Source organism: Myotis yumanensis, unplaced genomic scaffold, assembly GCF_028538775.1.
Source record: "Myotis yumanensis isolate MYYU_CA2020_CCGP unplaced genomic scaffold, mMyoYum1.0.hap1 SCAF_1, whole genome shotgun sequence".
NCBI lineage: Eukaryota > Metazoa > Chordata > Mammalia > Chiroptera > Vespertilionidae > Myotis > Myotis yumanensis.
This window is the reverse complement of record NW_027223752.1, coordinates 31,898,549-31,919,659: the sequence shown is the minus strand read 5'-3', so window position 1 is coordinate 31,919,659 and position 21,111 is coordinate 31,898,549. Positions and strand designations below refer to the sequence as shown.

The 21,111-nt window shown below is 45.3% G+C and overlaps 1 protein-coding gene across 15 annotated transcripts in view; it reads left to right on the top strand.

Moving 5' to 3' along the window:
- Positions 1 to 21,111, top strand: part of SIPA1L1 (signal induced proliferation associated 1 like 1) — a 433,934-nt gene that overhangs the window by 366,716 nt on the left and 46,107 nt on the right. For all 15 annotated transcript variants that reach the window (XM_070417275.1, XM_070417272.1, XM_070417284.1 and 12 more), the window contains one exon: positions 4,779 to 5,048. In XM_070417275.1, the coding sequence (XP_070273376.1) occupies positions 4,779 to 5,048 (270 nt within the window). The remainder of the gene's footprint in view (positions 1 to 4,778; positions 5,049 to 21,111) is intronic.

Genomic DNA, 21,111 nt, shown 5'->3' with positions numbered 1-21,111 from the left:
ACGTGGTGCCATGGATGTCTTTCTTTGCAGGACTGCAAGCCCTGCTCGCCCCACCCTCCCTTAGGCCAACTTCAAAGGAGCAGTTGAAGCAGTAACACCTTGCTATGATTTTTAGCAAAATAAGATAATTCTCTTTTGTCATTTTTCTCCTTCTCCTCCGCACTTCACACTCCCACTGCTGTTTTCCCAGCGACTAATGACTCTCTTCTTTGACTAGTCACTCTCTTCTTCTCTGTCAGTTGTTACTGCAGCTCCAGCAAGAGGCAGAACAGGCCTCCCCTCCAGGCACGCTGCCCCCACTCCACCCCTTCTCAGGGTCACTGGGTAAAGGGCGGGGGGAGGGGCGGGGTGATTGTACATAATTACAAACATCCATGTATGTTCACACGGGAGAGTCATTAATTAAGGAAAAGAAGGGGTAGGGAAAGTAAAGCAAACTGTCTGAGCCCCTCCTGTGTACCGGGCTTTTTAAAGAATCTTCCCGCCAACCCTACCTCCATTAAAACAAGGAGAACAAAGTTTGGAAAGGTTCTGAGCCTGCCCAAGAGCTGGCCCACCGGCTGATGCCGGAGCAGGTGTGGTGCTTCCCTGTGGGCTTCCCTGGAAGGCAGCGCCCTGAGCCAGCTGCACTGCAGGAGGGCCCTCACCCGTCCACCAGCTCATGACCAGTGTTGATCTGTCTTCACCTCCGAATCTGTCACCTCTGAGTCTTCAACAGCCATTCTCTTGGCAAGATGGAAAATACCCAGAGAGCAGATGAAACTGATGTTCTGGAGGTGATGCCTGGGAGTGGGGAGCCCTTACGCTGTGGGGAGCCAGTCACCTGCAGTTTTTAAAGAAAGCAATTAAGAGAAAGAGAAAAACCAACAAGTTACATAAAGGGACCAAATTACCTTATAAATACAAATGGGTCACAAAGTTTTTAAAAATGCAGAAGCTAGAAGGGCAGCTGTTAGAGATCCTCTGGTTCACATCTCTGTTTTCAGATGAGGTTAAGTGTTTTTCCTAAGCCAAAGTCGCACACTCTCAGGGACCTCGCTGCCCTCAGACACCAACTTTCCTGATTCAGGAGTCCAGTCTTACAATGATTTGTTCAATATTCTGCTCAACTGTGTTTCTATCTGCATTTCTTAGTGTCTTACAGAAAAAGGAGAGAATAATGGGTAACAAGAAATGAAAGGAAACAGAAATAAACTGGAGAAGCGAGTAAGGAGATAGAGCGGTGTTCCAGTTGACCTAGGGTTTCAGCACGTCACTGTGCGTCGCGTTTAGCACTGAATTTGTCATTTCTGTTGACCACAGGTCTTTAAAACGTGCCCAGTTTTCCATTTTGCCATCGGCTCTGCCCTGAGTGAGATGCGATGGACACTGTAAGGTGAAGAAATTTGGGGATTTGGAGTAGAGGTGTCCTTTCGTTAGTGACTGACCTAATACAACCCAAAAGTAGATTAATCCTGTGAGTTCCAGTCCTGGCTCTGCCAGTTCTGGCTTTGTGGTCGTGGGCGAATTAGCCTTCCCAGGCCTTCGTTCTCTCATCTGATGACTGGGTAATGATGTACGCATTGCGGAGAGTTGTGGGGCTGGTGAGTGCCGTCCATTGTGAGCTCCGAGTGGTAGAGTTGTTCATCACCAGATTTCACTTGGGATGATATAATGCAAGTCCTTTTAGAACATTCATGTGTGTCATCAGAAGCCAGCTGTCGCCTTTGTTCTTCAGTGTACTGCTCACCTCTGGATTCACCTCTGGATTGTTCTGGTATTTTACAGAGGGCAATGAGTGATGGGAAGCGAGTGGGTAGTCCGCCCGCCTTGGGAGGCAGTAGAAATGGCAGAATGGCCGGGTGTAGCTCCTGGAAGCTTTGTCTTCCATTCTCTATGAATGAATCCTCACTCCCTGCCTAGGCCTTGTCAGACCACATCCTGTAATTGTAGGGTATGCAGGTTTCTAGCTGTCTGTTAAGAGTGATGGAAATGAAGACTAGAGAGAAGAGAAAATCTATCAACCTCAAAACTTCATTTTAAAAAGAAACTAAGGCCCCCCAAATGAAAGCAACTTGTCTCTTTTATATTGCATCATTGTTGTTTCTGTGTCATTATTAATTAATCTCTACTTGACTCAGTGCGGACTTGAAGCAGCTAATGAAGGTACATGTAGAATATAGAATATCACAAAGTTAAAACTCAGTGAGGGCATCTCTGTGTGCATGGAGGGCACAGAGGAGGGGGGGAATAAGGGAAAAGTGTGGCCTAGGCGGAGATTTTTGAAAAATTAGTGTCCACAATACATGATACTAGAGTTCTGTACATGTGGCGGTTCCTAGCAGCCAACAGAAAGGGCAGAGGTGATAGATCTACGGAGTTTGCATGTTAAAATGGACCACTGCTGAGGAGAAGCTAAGCTGGTTCTGATGGGGAAATGGAGAGACATTTTCCATGGGTTACCATAAATGTTATTAATATTCTTTTGATAAGCTACATTATTGCATTATATTTGCAGACCCAGAGCACTAGATACTACACCAGATGCCATATTTAGTTAAAAATGGAAGACTTCAAACCATACTACAGTAATGCCTCTATGAACAGCCAAAAAAAAGTTACAGTGGAATATTTATGTCAGAAATCTCAGCCTTAAAGCTGGAGTTTATATCAAAGCCTAAGGTGATATTTCCTCATCAGAGAAAAGGGTTTATTGCATAAGTTATTAACTGCTAAAGGTAACGTCAAATGTTCTCTAAAGCAATGTTTTACAAACTGCAGATCATAACTTTCAAGTAGATCATGAATCGATTTAAGAGGTCATACCTGATGTATTTTTTTAATGAAATGGAATAACAGAGTGGAGCTGATGGAGGCTGTCGGAGGAAGAGTGTGTATGAGTGTGTATTGGTGTTTATGCTGTATCACAGTGTAAAAGGTATTTCTTACTGGGATTGTGGTCCAAAAAGTTTGAAAGCCATTGTCATTAAGGCATAAAAGGGCTACTGTGAAGCCTTAGGCAGACGGTTGACCTAGGCTTCGGGGAGTCAGGGGAGTGGTAAGGAAGCTCCAAGGAAAGGTGCCCATTGGAGGCTTGGGCTAAGACTGGGGAGGGCGAGAACCCAGCAAACACACATGCTCTGAAAGCAGCACTTTCAGGAGCCAGGGCTGTCACGGAGATGGAGGGGGGGAGCCCCGGGGGGGTTGGGGGTACACTTGGGGGCATGTGTGAGATACATGGACAAGATCGTGAAAGGAAGTCACCTTCCACTGTGCTTATTCTTACACCAACATGAGCCCTTCCCCAAATCAAGGCCAGGCCTTCAGCTGAGTGCCCTTCGGACCTGCTCTGTCCCACACAGGAGCCACAAATCACCCGCCAGAGAGCCCTTGGAACGTGGTTAGTCCCAAGTGAGACGTGCTGTGAATGTAAAAGACACCAAATTCAGAAGAATGTAGAAGCCTCATTAATAGTTTTTAATATGGGTTTATTGATTATATGTTGAAATTGTAGCATTTTGGACATATGGGTTAAATTAAATTAATTTTACCTATTTTATTTTCCTTTTTTAATGTACTAAACATTTTTAAATTACATAAGTGGCTTGTACTTGTGGCTCACATTTTATTTCTCTGGGACAGCATTGGCTTGGACTCTCCATAGGTTACCTCTGAAGTGCCTCTCATGATCACCCTAACCCCCTCTCTAGATCCGCCCACCTGCTTCTCAGTCGTTGAGATTCCTGTAAGAAAGAAAGTAAATTTTTTGACCTAATGATGAAATTCGGATGCACAGTTTGAGTTAGTGCTTTGGTAGGAATAGGCTTTTTTCAGTTAATGTTTGATTCTTCCTGGTTTGGAGTAAAGGGAATGGAAAGTGGGTTCCACATTTTCTAAGATGTGGGAGTTGGGATGGTGGCACAAAAATGAGCTAAAGCCGTGGTCAGCAAACTGCGACTCGCAATCCACATGCGGCTCTTTGGCCCCTTGAGTGTGGCTCTTCCACAGAATATCACGTGCGGGCGCGCACGTACAGTGTGAAACTTCGTGGCCCATGCACAGAAGTCGGTATTTTGTGGAAGAGCCACACTCAAGGGGCCAAAGAGCCGCATGTGGCTCGCGAGCCGCAGTTTGCTGACCACTGGGCTAAAGCAACAGAAGACATTTGTGCCTGCCATTAATTTCCTTACTGGGGGACAGCCCTGCTATAGGAAATTTCTGACTTTTGGGGAAAAAAAGAAAGCCTGATTTGAAATTATGCTTTGTTCCCTGGTAATCTGATAATTGCAGAATTTCTATAACTGCCTTTTTCTTTCTCCTTCTGAGCTAAATTCGACTCAGTTTGGATTTCAAGATTTCTCCCCACTTACTTTTTTTACTATCAGGATCCTAACATTCAAAACTACATCCCAGTAGAACCCTGATGTAAAGTGCCGTGAGGAGTGTGTGAAGCTGACTGCTTGCTTCCCCCCATCTTAGGGCTTGTCCCCCTGCCAGTCACGCTGCTCGGGTGGCCTTCCCTCCTCAGGTCTCCGTACAGACCCTGCCCCCCACCCCCACGAGGGTGACCTTGGCTCTCTGATTTTCAAGGACTCCACACCTCAGACTCAAGAGTGGGGGTTGGGCAAAGGAGAAGTGTAAGACTTCTGCGGTTCTGGTTTTCGGAAGGAAACTAATTATAGGGCCCAGTGATTAATGAAGTGTTTGATCCATTTTAGCTGTTAATGAGAATCAGTGTGGTTGCACCAACGAGGAAAAATAATATTAGTTTTTCTTCTCTCTGTGCCCTCCCCCCGTAGGAGTTGCTCAGAAACCTACCGCATGCCAGTGATGGAGTACAAAATGAACGAAGGGGTTTCATACGAGTTCAAGTTTCCCTTCCGAAACAACAACAAGTGGCAGAGGAACGCCAGCAAGGGGCCTCACGGTCCTCAAGTCCCGGCCCAGGTGCAGAGTCCCATGACCTCGAGGCTGAATGCCGGGAAGGGAGACGGGAAAATGCCTCCTCCCGAGAGAGCCGCCAACATTCCACGCAGCATCTCCAGTGACGGGCGCCCCCTGGAGCGGCGGTGAGTGTGCCTTCGCAGGCTGGCTCCCGATCTCTGCCCCCGATTGAAATAGCACCAGACTCATAAGCACTAGCTTTTAGGTCTTCCCATATTTTACTAGAAATCAAGACTCGAAACTGAGATGCATGCACCAGCAGCTTTCAAAGCGTGGTGGTAGCATTCCAAAGCCGTGGGGTAAACAAGGATCTATTCCCTGCATAGCACTCGGCTCCGTGTAATGTGTTTGTGCTCTGCTCTTTCATTTCCCTGTGGGGTCAACAGAAATCATTCTTGTACACCTAGTACCCATGTGGCTTGGAACTCGGCAGACGCTTTGAGATGACGTTGACTGTGACATCATCTCGGACAGTCTTTGGGGATAAGTGATTCAGTAGCAACAGAATGAAGGTTTTTGGTTGAGTATCTGTCACTGTGCTAATAATTGTGAGAAACAAAAACAGCCAGTACAGCACAAACATATTTCCCACTGCTCTGTAAGTTTGGGGGGCTGGGGGGGGGACGGCAGTGGATGTGTTAAAACTCAGTCCTGAGTAAAATAAGCAAAAAGAAGAAGGATCGAGGGACCCCAGAAAGTGAGAATCCAAGGTTTGTTGTTAAACAGCTCACTGTAGATTCCCTCACAAATCATAACCAGTTGGCTCTTAACAAGGCCCCAGCGCTTTTGTCTGGAATTCATTGTAAAATACAGTGCTTTGAAATAGAATCTAGGCCAAAAATTAAACCGGATTAAGTACTTTTAAAATGTAAATAAGAATTGGCTATAAAGTTGTAAATAGCACTATAAAATTTGTTAGTCCTACTTATCTGAGCTCCTGAAAAGGGCAGTTTCATTCAGTTACCTGCTCGCCATCTGCTAGAAGCAGCCAGCTTCTTTCTGTCCGCCCACTGCCCTTTCCCTATCACTTCTGCTTGTCTTGAGCTCATCTCAGAGATCAGCTAGGGAGAGATCAGAAACCCTCAGTGGGAGAAGGCTGTGCTCCTGGCGCTGTGCCGGGCAGAAGGAGGGGCCCTGTGGGAGCCAACATGCTCCCTGGCTCATCTAAGCAGCAGGAACCAGGTTCCACAAGAACAGGGTGGCCAGGAAAGGGGTCCTAGTGATGCTGAGACGTCATTGCTTCAAATTCAGAACAGAAAGCTGGAAGTTTCAAAAATCACGCTATGATGTCTTTTAACTTAGTCTGTCTTTTGAGCTTTAGCATAAAACATTGTCCTTCGCTACTTCAGAAATACTAGAACACTATGTATAAATAATTTAGTAAAAATCAGACAAACTAAAATTAGTTGTCTTTTCAGAATTCCTCATTTAATCCTGGAGATTTATTTACAGAGCCTTGTTATTTATCTCAAAAGAGTCCTCTCCCAGAGTGGCTGCATTCCCATCTGGACTCCTCACTTTTCATTATTTTTGAGGAGGAAAAACATCCAGGAGATCTCTGAGTAAATTCTTTGTTCTGCACATTCCGCAGTTGGCTCTCTAGGAGGTGTGTATGCCCTGGAATCCATGATTTGGCCCGAATTTTGAAAGATGAACCTAGGAAACCATTGTTTAGAGAAGGATGCTATTTTCTTTCTTTCCAGAACAATCATCGGGCTTTTACACGTGAAATTGTTTTTTTGTGTGTATTATTTTCTTTACACAAGATTCCATGTAATACAATAGCAGAACGTATTTCAATTCCACGTTGAGTTTAATTTCTGCCACAGACACTAGAGATTGTTGCTGAACATACCGACTTCCAAAAGTGGAAATATTTTTTGTAGCTACTGATCGTCCTGTGATAGAGCAGCTTTTAGTGCTGGACGATGCCTCACTTCCATGATTTTCCAGGGGGAGCCCTTTGAGTTCTGGGGGTTATTTCTTCGTGCACTTGTGTCTGCCTTTCACCTTCACTCCACCCAGAGGAAAAGCAGTCTCGGGGTGCTCACCATGAAAGGCTGCGACTCTAAGATGTATGGATGAAATGGCAGAAGTGAGGCTGCCAGTGATTTTGGGGGGAAATTTAACCTCCACTTCATCCCTCTCAGGCTTCTTAGTTCCAGGTATTCTTTAGACTTGACTCAGATTAAAGGTCTTATGATGGAGGATTGGGTGACTTTGAAAATTCCAGCCCTACATTTTCAGGATACCCAGGTTACTTGGCTCTTCTTTATTGTGAAGTATGTGACAATTTAGATGGATATCCTTTTGTAAAAATTAAAGAGTTCGATTTCCTATCCCATCATTCCTAATTTTTATTAATACAATACTTTTTTTTTTAAGTTTTAACTTCAAGTCATAAATAGAAGGTAATAGTTGAGGAACTCTTTTGCTGCTATTTCAGGAATATCCCCAGCATAGAATAGACTTGGGACATTCATCAGGAATACTTCCTGAGTCCTTCGTGAATCAACAGATTCATAAAGTCTACCTGGGACTATAATTTCTTCCATACAATATACTTCAATATCGCTGAAATTTGTAAGCATTTCTTATGTAGGCTTCCTGAGAACAGAACACCTTGCTGAGAGATGGAAGGGGCTGGTTGGGCGCTTCTCCACTTGACTCTGCCCTTCATCCCAGCCCTGCCCTGGGCGCCGTTTCCATTTGTACCTGGGAATCTTTAAAGTGTGGACCATTCAGGTGAATCACAACTAGAATGAATGACAAGGTCTGCCATAAACTGGATCTTGCCTTACGATAATAGTGTGAGCCTCGTGTCAGGACCAAAGTGTTGCCTTTGCAGTTTCAGTGCCCTGGTTCTCTCCTAAGTTAGGCACGCTGTGTCTAACTGTAGAGAAACCAGCTGTGTGAGCTTAAATTAGCAGCCATCTCCAGACAAACCTACTTCATTCACCATGACTGGGTTCAGCATGGCTCCTTTAACATGAAAACCTTCATTTACTGCCTGTAGAATCATAGCTTTTCTTGAATTGGATGCAATATTCTAGACTTAAGGTCATTAGGGACAATTTTTTAAAACAATATTTGTGGAACAAGTTATCATTTTCCTTTAATACGAAGGTCAGCCTTAGCCGGTTTAATTCATGGATACAGTGTCAGCCTGCAGACCAAAGGGTCCCGGGTTGGATTCCAGTCAGAGGCATGTATCTTGGTTGCAGACTCCTCCCCAGACTGGGCCCTGGTCAGGGCTCATGCAGGAGGCAACCAATTGATGTGTTTCTCTCACATCAATGTTTCTCTCTGTCTTTCCTCTCACTTTCTCCCTCCCTAAAAATCAATGGAAAAATATCCTCAGGTGAGGATTAACAGCAACAACAAAAAATAAATACCAAGGTCAAAATTTGTATGACATTGCAAAACGTGTTGGTGTTTGGAGTTTCTAACAATTGTTTCACTGAATTGTGTACTCTCTATACATTAAGATAAACTGATGCAATAGGAGCAGAATACTCGTTTGCCATATAAATAGAATAAAGTCTAATTCTATCTGGTTTAAATATATGAGCTTTATGCTCTGCAGGTGGTCTTTTGAGTATGGAATTTTCTAGTATTTGTGGGGATAGTATTTATCAACAGAATTAATTTTTGTTCAACAAAAATAGTCACTACAATGCAATCATTCTTTTGGCCTCAAATTTAGAGTGTAAAGGTAGGACTGAAATAAAAATAGCTGGCTGAAGCACATCCAACTGTGCTGTTTATACATAATATGCAGGATAAAACCCTGGTCTGTGTTAATGTGCTCTGAAAAGTTCAGCCCGGCTGGTGTGGTTCAGTGGTTGAGCATCGACCTATGAACCAGAAGTTCCCAGTCAGGGCACATGCCCGGGTTTCAGGCTCGATCCCCAGTGTGGGGGGTGCAGGAGGCAGTTGATCAATGATTCTCTTTCATCATTGATGTTTCTATTTCTCTCTCCCTCTCCTTTCCTCTCTGAAATCAATAAAAAAATATTTTAAAAAAAGAAAAATAGAGAAAAGTTCAGCTGTTTCAGGGGTTTTGTATAGACAACAGGCATTTTAGCAAATAAAAATGTTCCTTTCTCTGTTTTTAGATTAAGTATTGCCAGCCTTTATATAAATACTTGGTGTTGGATCTTACTGAACTAGTGGCACTTTTGAGTTTTCCCAGCATGCCTTACTGTCCCCTTCACCCACTTCATTTAGCTCTAAGTGTGGGGGTGGGGAGTGCTTCTTCATGTACACAGAGTTACAGAAGGCTGCACTGGCAGCCCAGCCCACCCTCCTCAGCAGACACTAGCAGCATGCAGGGCCAGAAGGGTATGCCTGTGAATATTGTTGAAACAGACTTAGAGTTCTCCTCTCAGAGAGCTAATGAGTCGTGTGCTCATCCAATCTGTATTTTTAAGAAAATGCTTTCTAAATTTATTTCATACAGGTTCTGTGCTAATTTTCACTGTCATTTTCTACTTTGAGACAAAGCAAGCACCTGTGAAATTCTTCCTCTTCCTTTATTTAGACTACTAGAGGCCGGTGCAGGAAATTCGAGCACGAAATTTGCTCATGGGTGTGGTCCCTAGGCCTGGCCGGCGACCGAAACTCGAGTATCTGGTGTGGAAAGGCAGGTCCCAGCTGACCTCTGGGCCCTGGGCAGCACCTGGGCTCCTGGGCCCCTGCGCCTGAGTCACGGCACCCGAGTCCCCACATGGAGATGAGCTGGATGTAGCGTGAGCCTCCGGGCTGCCCAGCGGCACCACACGGAAGCGGGCGGGCAGCATGCTCTCTCCCGGCTGGCCTCGCAGACCGGCTCTTGCGCGAATCCACAGGGAGCCCGACCAGCCCCTGTGGTCCCAGCAGCTGTGGCCCAGCTCTCCAGAAAGAGGCCACGTGGGGGAGGGTAGTAGGGGGAGTGAGAGTGAGCTTAGTGGATACCCCACATTCTCACTGCACCTTCGTCCCCATCACCCCCTCCCCCAGGTAGTCGCCTCCTGGTGGTCAGCGCATGTCCTAGGGAGCGGTTGAACTCCAGGACAAACGACCACCTGAGGGGACAATTTGCACAGTAGGCTTTTATTATATAGGATTAGCTGAGGTTAGAAGTTTCAGGACTTAATACTTTCCAAATGCCATCCCCCTGGATCATAGTTTGACTTGACTAAAGGATCCTTAAACCATGAAACTCGGCTTCCCTGGCATTGCTCAGGCCGCAGCCCTCTGACGCCCATGTTTGTAAAGCTGGGGGACCCTCCTGCCAACTGCTTTTGCTTGTTTTCCAGACTTCGCTTTGTGTGTGTGTGTTATTTCTTTAAACCTATCTCATCACCCCCAAAATTTTCTGTGCCCTACAATTTTTTTCTCATTTTTTTAAAATCCCATGCTGTGCAATATCTTGGAATAGTTTATTTCAGTAACCTCAGCCATCATCTGTATGTGGGCAGTTCCTTAGTATATGTTTTGCCTTGATCTCTTTACTTTTTATATTCATGCTAGAGGCCCAATGCACAAAATTCGTGCTGGGGCTCAACCCTCGCAGCCCCGCCTGCCTCAGCCAAGCCAGCCGGCCCTCGCAGCCCGGCTTCATCTGGAATGTTGTCCAGTCTAATTAGCATATTACACTTTTGTTATTATAGATGCCTGACTACCTTTTGAACTACCTGCACTTGAATGTCACCGTGTCTCCTACAAGTCCAAGTCCAAACTGCCTTCAGTTTCTCTCCTGCCCCTCCATCACTCCTACTTCTCTCGTGGCACCCACCTTGCTGAAGGGCTTTGCCTTCTACCTGAGTATCCAAAGCAGGACTAGGATTCATAATTGCCTTTCCCCTCTTTGCCCCCACCTCCCCATCTCTACACCACTTAGTTAGCAAGTCCTTAGCATCTGTTGAGTTCCTCGTTTTTAAGCCTCCTCCTTATCATTGCTTTGGAGACTCTCATTTCACAGGGAGATTCTTCTGGCAAGAACATCTCTCCATCCCTCCATGCTGCACGTGTGTGGAACGGTCTAATAGAAATGGAAGTACTCCTCGGGCCATGCCTTTTCATGGCCATCTCCCCCTGTGCGTTCCCTGTCTGGCCCCAGGCATGTCCATGACTCCATTGCCATATTTTCTCTTTCCTTCACGCCCTTACATCTGCTCTCTGTTACATGCCCTCTCTTGGCAGCGCCTCACTCTGAGGAGGCTCCTTTAATTTCTCCAAAAAACTCCTCCCACCTCTGCTTAATTTCCCCTTTTGGGATTGTTTGTATCACTGAAAGTCATCTTTCTTCAAAAAATATGTTCTTCACAATAGTCTTCTCCGTCCATGTTCCACTTCAGGCAGTCTGTCTTATTCATGGTCATATCCCAAGAGCCAGCCTCAGATTCAGGCATTTTAACAGGCTCTCAATGAATTTTTTAATGACTTTATGTAGTAATTAAACCAGTATGCAAAAGAACTTAAAGAAGTGGGGACAGAACTAAATCAATTCAGGAGACAGTAAATCACTTTTTTTTCCTATTGTGGTAAAATATGCATAACATAAATTTTACCATTTTGACTATTTTTTTTAAAAAAAAATTTTAAATATATTTTATTGATTTTTTAAAAAATATGTTTTATTGATTTTTTTTTACAGAGAGGAAGGGAGAGGGATAGAGAGTTAGAAACACCGATGAGAGATAAACATCGATCAGCTGCCTCCTGCACACTCCCTACTGGGGATGTGCCCGCAACCAAGGTACATGCCCTTGACCGGAATCGAACCTGGGACCTTTCAGTCTGCAGGCCGATGCTCTATCCACTGAGCCAAACCAGTCAGGGCTACTTTATTGATTTTTTTACAGAGAGGAAGGGAGAGGGATAGAGAGTTAGAAACACCGATGAGAGAGAAACATCGACCAGCTGCCTCCTGCACACCTCCTACTGGGGATGTGCCCGCAACCAAGGTACATGCCCTTGACCGGAATCGAACCTGGGACCCTTCAGTCCGCAGGCTGACACTCCATCCACTGAGCCAAACCGGTTTGGCAATTTTGACTATTTTTAAGTGTACAGTTGTGTGGTGTATGTACATTCACATTGTTGTACATCCATTACCATCATCCATCTTCAGAACTGTTTCATCTTCCCAGACTGAAACTCTTTATCCATTAGCCCCTAACAACCACCATTCTATTTTCTGTCTATGAGTTTGACTACTCTAGGCACCTTGCATAAGTAGCTTCATGTAACAGTTGTCCTTTTGTGCCTGGTTTATTTCACTTTAGCATCACATCTTTCAAGGTTCATTCATGTTGTAGCATGTGTCAGAATTTCCTTCCTGTATTGCTGGTGCTACTATAACTAAACACCATAGCCAGGCTCGGGGAGGGGCTTAAACAACAGGTTTATTTCTCACAGTTCCGGTTCCAAGGCAGGAAGTCCAAGATCAAGGTGCTGGTAGATGTGGTTCTTGATGCAGACGCTCCTCCTGGGCTGCAGGCAGCCACCCTCTCACTGTGTTCTTACAGGGCAGAGAGCAGACTCTGGTCCTTCCTCTTCTTACAAGGGGACCGTTCCCATCATGGAAGTTCCACCCTCAGGACCTCATTAAATCTAATTACCTCCCAAAGGTCCCCTCCTCCTAATGCCTAATGGGGTTTGGGCTTTCATATATGAATTGGGGGTGTGTGGAGTGGGGGTTTCATTCAGACCGTAACCTTCCCCTTGTCACGCTGAGTAATACTCTTAATATTCCATTGTGTATAGGTAGCACATTTTGGTTATCCATTCATCTGTCAGTGGACACACGGGTGGATCAAGTTTATTATAAAAATTAAATGATAGGTAAAAGTGAAACACTCTGTAGTCGGATAAAGCTATAAAATTAAAGCTACATTTAAGTAGAATTCTTTTTTTTTTTTTTTAAATCTTTATTGTTCAGATTATTACATTTGTTCCTCTTTTTTCCCCCCATAACTCCCCTCCTTCCAGCTCCCACCCCACCCTCCACCCTCACTCCCCACCCACTGAGTTCATCCATAGGTGCATGATTTTTGTCCAGTCACTTCCCGCATCTCCCACACCCCTTTTCCCCCAAGAATAGTCAGTCCATTCCCTTTCTATGTCCCTGATTCATTATAGTCACCAGTTCATTCTGTACATCAGGTTATTTATTCACTTGATTCTTAGATTCATTTGTTGATAGATGCATATTTGTTGTTCATAATTTGTATCTTTACCTTTTTCTTCTTCTTCCTCTTCTTAAAGGATACCTTTCAGCATTTCATATAATACTGGTTTGGCGGTGATGAACTCCTTTAGTTTTTCCTTATCTGTGAAGCTCTTTATCTGGCCTTCAATTCTGAATGATAGCTTTGCTGGATAAAGTAATCTTGGTTGTAGGTTCTTGGTATTCAGCACTTTGAAAATTTCTTGCCATTCCCTTCTGGCCTGCAAAGTTTCTGTTGAGAAATCAGCTGACAGTCGTATGGGTATTCCCTTGTAGGTAATTGAGCCTCTTTCTCTTGCTGCTTTTAAGATTTTCTCTTTGTCTTTTGCTCTTGGCATTTTAATGATGATGTGTCTTGGTGTGGTCCTCTTTGGATTCCTTTTGTTTGGGGTTCTCTGCGCTTCTTGGACCTGTAAGTCCATTTCTTTCTCCAGGTGGGGGAAGTTTTCTGCCATTATTTCTTGAAATAGGTTTTCAATATCTTGCTGTCTCTCATCTTCTGGCACTCCAATGACTCTGATATTAGTCCGCTTAAAGCTGTCCCAGAGGCTCCTTACACTATCTTCACACTTTCGGATTCTTTTTTCATTTTGCTTTTCCAATTGGGTGTTTTTTGTCGAATCTTTGGTTTGATTCTGTGCTCCTCTGGTCTGCTATTGGGTATAATATTCTTTATTTCAGTCTGTATATGCTTACTTTCTAATTTCTTTATCGTAGCATCGAGGGTCTCATTAGTTTTCGTGAGGCTCTGCACAAATTTATGGCAAGCCCTCAAAATTGCGATTCTTAGCTCCATATCCTCCATTTCTGTCATGTTTTTTTGTCTCCGCATCTTTTATGCTTTCTTGGTGCACCCCCTTGTGGTCTCTGTGCGCAGTCTTGTTCTAGCCAAGCCTTAATTGTTGTAGTTAACACTAGAGGGATTTGACCACCAGGCCGACTGGCGGTGGAAATCAGCTGTGGGAAAACTTCAGTCCTCAGGGGAGGCGCTAGTCCAGCCCTTGCCTGAGGCGATCGGCAAATGGCTGTGCGCAGGGTTTGGGCGGGGCGGGCTCAACAGGGCGGGGGGGAGGGAGCAGCTATGGCCGCTCTCAGTTCGTCCCCAGGGGCTCTGCCTCTCTGTCCCAGCAATCGCTGCAAACCTGGGAGGGGCCGTAGCCAGACAGTCCCGCTTCTCCCGTTTGAGTCTGGGTCCCTAGAGACTCGCCCGGATCTGTAGCCCAGAGTCTGAGACTCGCTCCTGATTGAAAATGACAATCTCGCCCTCAGCTGCCAGCCCGCTTTGCGCGCGCACCCTCACCACCGCACCGCCGTACCTTTAAATTTTCCACACTGCGCCTCCGCTGAGCGTCGGAATGCTGTTGTTTTTGCTTCTAGTTGAAGAGACTCTCCTCAGCCAGCCTTCCCGTGGTTCTGGTTGATGTCTGCTCCGACTTTTAGTTGTATTTTTGAAGTGGTTGTCCACGGCGGCAGTCTCCGGTGTTTACCTATGCCGCCATCTTCGATTCTCCTTAAGTAGAATTCTTTAATTTTTTGGCTAAGTTTACAATTCTATTTTAAAAGTATATTGTGGGTAACGCTGTCTGAAATTGACTCGGTGAAATTTGAGTTGTTCTTGATTAAATTTTATGTAAAAGGTTTTAATTTGGTTGCAATTGAATTACGAGGGGGTGGGGGTTGTTTTTTGTCTGCCAAGATTAAGCAGAGAAGCAGAGGGCCATGCTTGACTTAAACTCACCGGGCTCTTAAGGCTCTGTTTCCCTGAATTCTTCAAAGGAGCTGGCTACTCCAGCATCCACATTGTAATTCGAGTTCAGATGATTGACAGGTTCACATCTTTAGATTCTGGTACAAAGATGTTTCCTATTGAAGATTTAGGGCAGCCTGACTGGCATGGCTCAGTGGTTGAGTGTCAACCTATGAACCCGTAGGTCACAGTTTGATTCCCAGTCAGGGCACATGCCTGGGTTGTGGGCTTCATCCCCAGTAGGGAGTATGCAGGAGGCAGCCGATCAATGATTCTCTATCATCATTGATGTTTCTTTCTCTCTCTCTCTCTCTCTCCCTCCCCCCCCTCCTCTCTGAAAGTAATAAAAAATATATATTAAAAATAAGAAAAAAGATTTAGGGAACAGGCACAATGAGCTTGGCACGCCTGCCAGTCCCCTTTCTTTGCCAAGCTCCAGAGTGGCCCAGAGAAGGAGACCAGAGGGACCAGTGTGGAGTGGTTATCCATTCCACCAGCCCTGGGCTCCTTGTAACCAGAAATTTTCCCATGAGCCTCTTGAACTGCCCATCACTCCTCAGGCCTCAAAAGTAGCTGCTGTGCGCTCAGCCAGGGAGCATGTTCCCACGGGCTTCCTCCCTGCAGAGCACCATGTTTCATGAGCCCCCCCCCAGAAAGCCCTGCAGTCCAGAGGCCTCGATCCCCTGCGTTCCAGTCCCATCCCCTGGGAGTGATGTGACAGTGGGAAAGGCCCTTATCCCCTCTGCACTTCAGTGTCCCCAAGAATCAGATGGGGCTCTAGCCCCGCCTCTCAGAGTCCCTGTAAAGACTAAGGTAATGTAGTCACTCTGTATGCAATCAGCTCTCTGCGCAGAAATGACACTAGAGGCTTTGAGAAGGGGAGATGCTGTGTGTCACTGTTGTCATTTTGTAGATGCTTTTCCAAACAGCTACTCAGAAGTCAAAGAGTGTGTTCGCATTGAGTCCTGGAGCCAGCAGCTGGGCTGATAATGCGTCTGCAGCCTCATCTAGGCTCTGCCTGGGGGGGTCAGTGTTCCCAAAGCAGGTTGTGTTGTCGTCAGTGACAGAGAAGATGAATTCAGGAGGCCTGCCGCGCTGAAAACAGTCATGGTGAACGGTGCAGATGCAGAGATGGTAGGGAATACTGCAAAAACCATCAGAGCGAGTTAGATTGGACCTGAGAGATGATCTTGTATAAAACCGTTGTATGTATTCTGAGAAGAGCAGCGAAGCAGCATGTGGTCATATTTCTCTGCCTGTCAGCAAGAAACTGTACTTCTCTGCGCCCAGCACTGGGGTCCAGCCCTCCTGCCCAGCTCAAGGGAGTAAGTGCTCTGCCTCAGCCCCACCCAGGGAGGCCTGGCCTAGTCACATCTTATAGGAAGGTCTACAGAGGCCCTCAATGGCCGTAGGGCTTCCTCAAGCCCCTCCCTCCCCCAACACACACTTGCACACCAGGGAAGGCCTTCCCAGAAGCTAGAGTTAACATGTCCTGCCGTAACTCTCCTGCATGTGGAGGAGGGAGTGAGAGTGTTGGGAATTTAAATTACTCTCTAGAGGTAAAAACTATATTCTGCTTTACATTTGAAATTTGAAACTACTGACATTATTCTTGAAGATTTGTTGATCGTACAACACATTTTTAAACGTGTAGAAATTAGTGGTAATTAAGACTAATTAGCTCCCTAAATCCACCCCCACAGTCATCAGTGTGAAATTTTCCCATAAGCCTTTTGTTCAGAGTTCTCGACACTGAACGGTCTGACAAAGGCCTGCTTCCTTCTACCTGTGAGAATCCCGAGGTGTGACAGCTTGGCAGTTTGGGCTTTGCCTGTCATCTGCCCGTCAAGTGCTTTTGGAGGAAAGTACGTTAATTTCCTCTTTACCTGCAGGAGCAGCTGCTATGAAGGAATGAGAGGGGCAGAGTGTCCCAGAGCTGGTCAGCAGAGCTGAGTGCATCTCACCCGAGCGTGTGTGTCTGTGGGCGGGGTGTGTCCACATTGACCTCGGCTGGTGGCTGCACCACAGAGACCTAGAGACACTGCTCCAGGCCACATAAAGATGGCCCTGGGCCCTCGCCCTGGACCACCTTCTTTAGGACCTGCAGGCACAAACGAACAAGGGGAGATGGTAGACGGGTCAGCTCATATGCCAATGGCCCTGCTTGCAGTGTATGTAGGAGTTCACTACCTCCCACCAGTCTCCACACGGGAGAGAACCAGAATCAAGCGAAATTAAATAGCTTGTAGTCTCCCAATCTATCACTTTTTTTTATTCTCTTTTGGTTTCCCATTATATTTTTTAAATGACAAATGATGAGGCATAGTGCAGCCCCGAATCTTGGTCAGCGCTGTGTGCCTGTTAAGTAATTGATGGGCCAGTTTGCAAACGGGACTTTATTGTAGAACTCAGAATTTCTGAAAAACCAAGAGCATTAGTACTGGTAGAATTCTATCGGAAGGAAAGCGTGATGCTTTTCTCCTGGCTTAGGGCCGTCATAGGAGGAGTGGAGCGTGGAGACCATGCGAGGCAGACACACATGGGCAGCCACTCCAACCTGAGGCCAGCATGCATGCTGTATTTTGGCTTCTGCTTCCCTTGTTTTTGTTTGTATGATGGGATAGGGGATGAATTTATTTTGTTTAGTTATTTCCAGTCTTTAAAATCCTAGTATGCAAAAAAAAAAAAAAAAAAATCCACTTAGCTTTTCGCCAAAGATTTGGTTATTGACTTCTTTTTGTGAAATATTTGTGAATATTGGTGGAGGGTGGGACTAACCAAAGAGAACTTGCCACTGCCTGGCTGCAGAACCTTTGGTTCCCCCTGCTGCCTCACGCATGACGTTTTTGCTTCCTCAGCTTAGCATAGGAGAGTTCACCCTGCACAACCCCGTTGTCCTCCCGGCATGGCCCCCGCCAATCTCCCACCCATGTCTAGTGCTCAGGCCTAACATGCCATCGCGGTGACCTCACATTTCTGCGTCCTGGCTCCTGACTCTGGTGAACATCCTTAGTTTCCTACAAGACCCATCTCAAGTGATTTCTTCATCAGGCTTTTCCCCCTGGTTTTCCCAACAAGGTTTGACTTCTAACCTGCCTGAGCCTCCACACTCTGTATTTACTGCCCTCAAGACAGTTTCATTTTACTTATGTTTTCCTTAAAAGCTATAGGTAGCTATTATTGGACTCATGCTCTGGGCCCGGCTCTGTTCAAAGTTCTTCGTGCAGGTTTTCTCAGTTAATCCACTCAACAGCCCAATAAGTTGGCTGCTGTTTACCTCTTTTACAGATAAGGAGCCCAGGGAGTGAGAGATGAGATAATTTGTGCAAAGTCATAGCTGGTTAGTGGTGGAGCTGAGATTAGCATCAAGGCCATCTGACCCGAGAGCCCTGTAGCCTAGCCACCATGCCGTATGGATTAAATCTACCACCACATGTAGAAGTGTTTGCGGAATGGGTGCCTGCGCGCTGGCGTGCTGAGAGGCCAGCCACTGCTCTGTAGTTCACCAGCAGTCGCACAGGCCCCCATGCTCAGAAGGGTCCACGCTGGGCTTAATGCTCTGCTGTCACTGCCATGACATTTGTAATAGTATCTGAACAGGGGGACCACATTTTCATTCTGTGCTGAGTCCCACAAATCATGAGGCTGGTCCTGCCTGCCGTCCATTCTTACACTCTGCCCTCAATTATCAAATTGATTGTTCTCAAGAGGCACCCATAGTGTGTGCCAGGCTCGAAGTGACGACCCATTTATCTCAATGTGACGAATTGCCGAGTTTTCCTAACTGTACATGAGTTATTCCTGGCTGTAACTGCTCTTATCACCAGAGGCTCGTCAGAACAGGATTTCCATGGTCTAGTCTAAAGAATTGATATGAATCATGTGGTCAGCGAGCCAGGGGTAGCTCTGCTTCTCGGCACTCACAGTAGGAAACAGGGAAAAGACAGAGGGATGATTTGTCCAAATTTGAACACAACTTCTTTAAATCTCCTCTGATTATAGCACCTTGAATCATTTCAGAAAATCTTCTTTTTTTTTTTTTACAAAATTCTGGAAGTATCCCTGGTTGAAACACATTGCTGAAGGCAGGCTTTTCCTTGGTCCAGACTTTACCTTGCTCACCCAGATACTGTTCCCTGGGTGAGTCGTGTTTTAATTGCCGAGTTGTGTAAAGTGCTGTGCTTAATTATAGACTCAAGCATCTAATTTGTCAGTCATTGCTGCCATTTGAAACCTCTTGGTTGTTTTTACCACCATGCACTGTTTGCACTTGAATTACAGAGGGTCTACCTCCTTGGACGCAGTGCTGTCACTTTGGAGTAAAGAGCGGGAAATAGAGGCATCATTAAACTTGTACTGTGTGTGACTCGGAAAAAAATGTTAACATCAACTACACAGATACTGAGAATTCCTTATCCATAAATTGGTAAATCAGTCGCAATCTGAGGAGGTCAGTTTCATAAGAGTCTGTTAATGTTAACACCATGCATGTAGTCCTGTGAATTGCTCCAGGGGAACGGTGTGGTGGGGGGCAGGGGTTATTTTATTAGAAATCTGGATTTTAGCAGTTCTCTTCTCTCCTTTATCCTAGTGTGAGAACACTTCTGTAAAAATAAGAAACTGATACTGATCTTGGACTGTCTCTTCTTAAATTCCATCCCTTCAGCTCTTTGCTTTCATTGCAACAAAATGCATTGCCTGTAAATGAAAGCAGGTGTGTGTCCTGCAGACTGTGGGCTGATGAGCATGACTTTCAATCATTGCGTTTTTCCTACAGTCACAAAGCCCTGGCATTTTATTTCTGCAGAGGAAATTAATAGAAAGCATTTAAGAAAACATTTAACATCGGTTATTTTAAAAAACATTTAATTATTTCTTGGCTAAATTTATGAAAATGTAGGGAAGAAAATTACTGAAATTAATGCTAAGAAGTTTAGAAATTTTCTTTCTGACAGTGACCAGAGCCTTCTTTCAAAAGATTGTTTCTTATATCCCACAGAAATAAACGATCTCACAGCCACTGAAAGATGTGTTCATCTTAGTCCCCTTGACCTCTTTGGGCACAGACGTCTGGGATTTCCCAGGCTCATTGCGACTAAGAGAAAGCACAAAGGTCTGGGTTTATCTCAAAAGGGAGGGAAAGATTTGTGATCTTGTGCTAACTCCTCACTGGGCTCAGCAACCCTTAAAATAGAGCGGGTGGGAGGACAGAGATGCAGGAGGTCAGCATGCACTTCCCATGTGAGCCAGTTTGGGTGCTGTGTTTTCAAAGTGGCAGGACAGCAACCAGCCTGACTTCCAGGAGTGGTAGCCGCAGGCTCTCTTTGGCAGTGGACGGCCAGTGCCGGCAGGCAGCCCTTCCACTCCCAGAACCAGGTCTGTTCTCAAACAATATTTCTGTGATGGTATCAAATTCAGAGTAATTGGAAATAACTGTAAGGCATCAGAAGAAAGGATAATTCTGATTTTTTTCCCCCAGCATACATACATCCAGAGTCGTAAAACCTTTTGGGTGTGCCATTCCATCCATTGCTGTATGTGTGCGCTGAGTGTGTGAGCAGGCAGGAAACAAAGCCGCTATTGAGTTCTAGAAATGCAGAAAAGGGATGGGAATGAGTGCCGGCCTTCTGGAAATGCTATTTTTTTTCACTTTGGGATCACTCCAGTAACCAAGTAGAATTTTCTGATACCCTTGCCAAATAAAAGGGCTGAGGTTGAGAAGGAGCATTAGATATTTCAGCTTAACGTACATTTTGGAGAGCAGGGTAAGAAAAGCAAGCCCTAAATACAGACATAAAAGTTGCTTTTGGACTTTCTCTGTGGAATCATGTTGTCACTTCCTCATAGAAGCATAAACATTTTCATGTTCATCATAAATATAATTCATTGGCATTACTTACCCAGAAGAGAGTTAAATCAACGGGCCCCAAAAATGTTAACATTTCTACTGCCTTCTCCCCCGCCCCCCATCTTCCTGTAACACCTCCTCTTCTTTGCAGCAAGAAAATCAAAGCAGCTACAAAATGAAACTGTATTTGAAGTTTCTCTATATTAGGTGCATATAAAGGCCAAACTCTTAGGGCAGAAAGTAGTGTGGTCTCTTGTTACATGTGGGTTTATGCCATTCCTTAATCCTTACCTAGTTTTCTTCTTTGTGCTCTATTCCTCCCATTCCTCCCTGACTCCAGTCCCCTTCCAATTACTCCAGAATAAATAGTGAGATCTT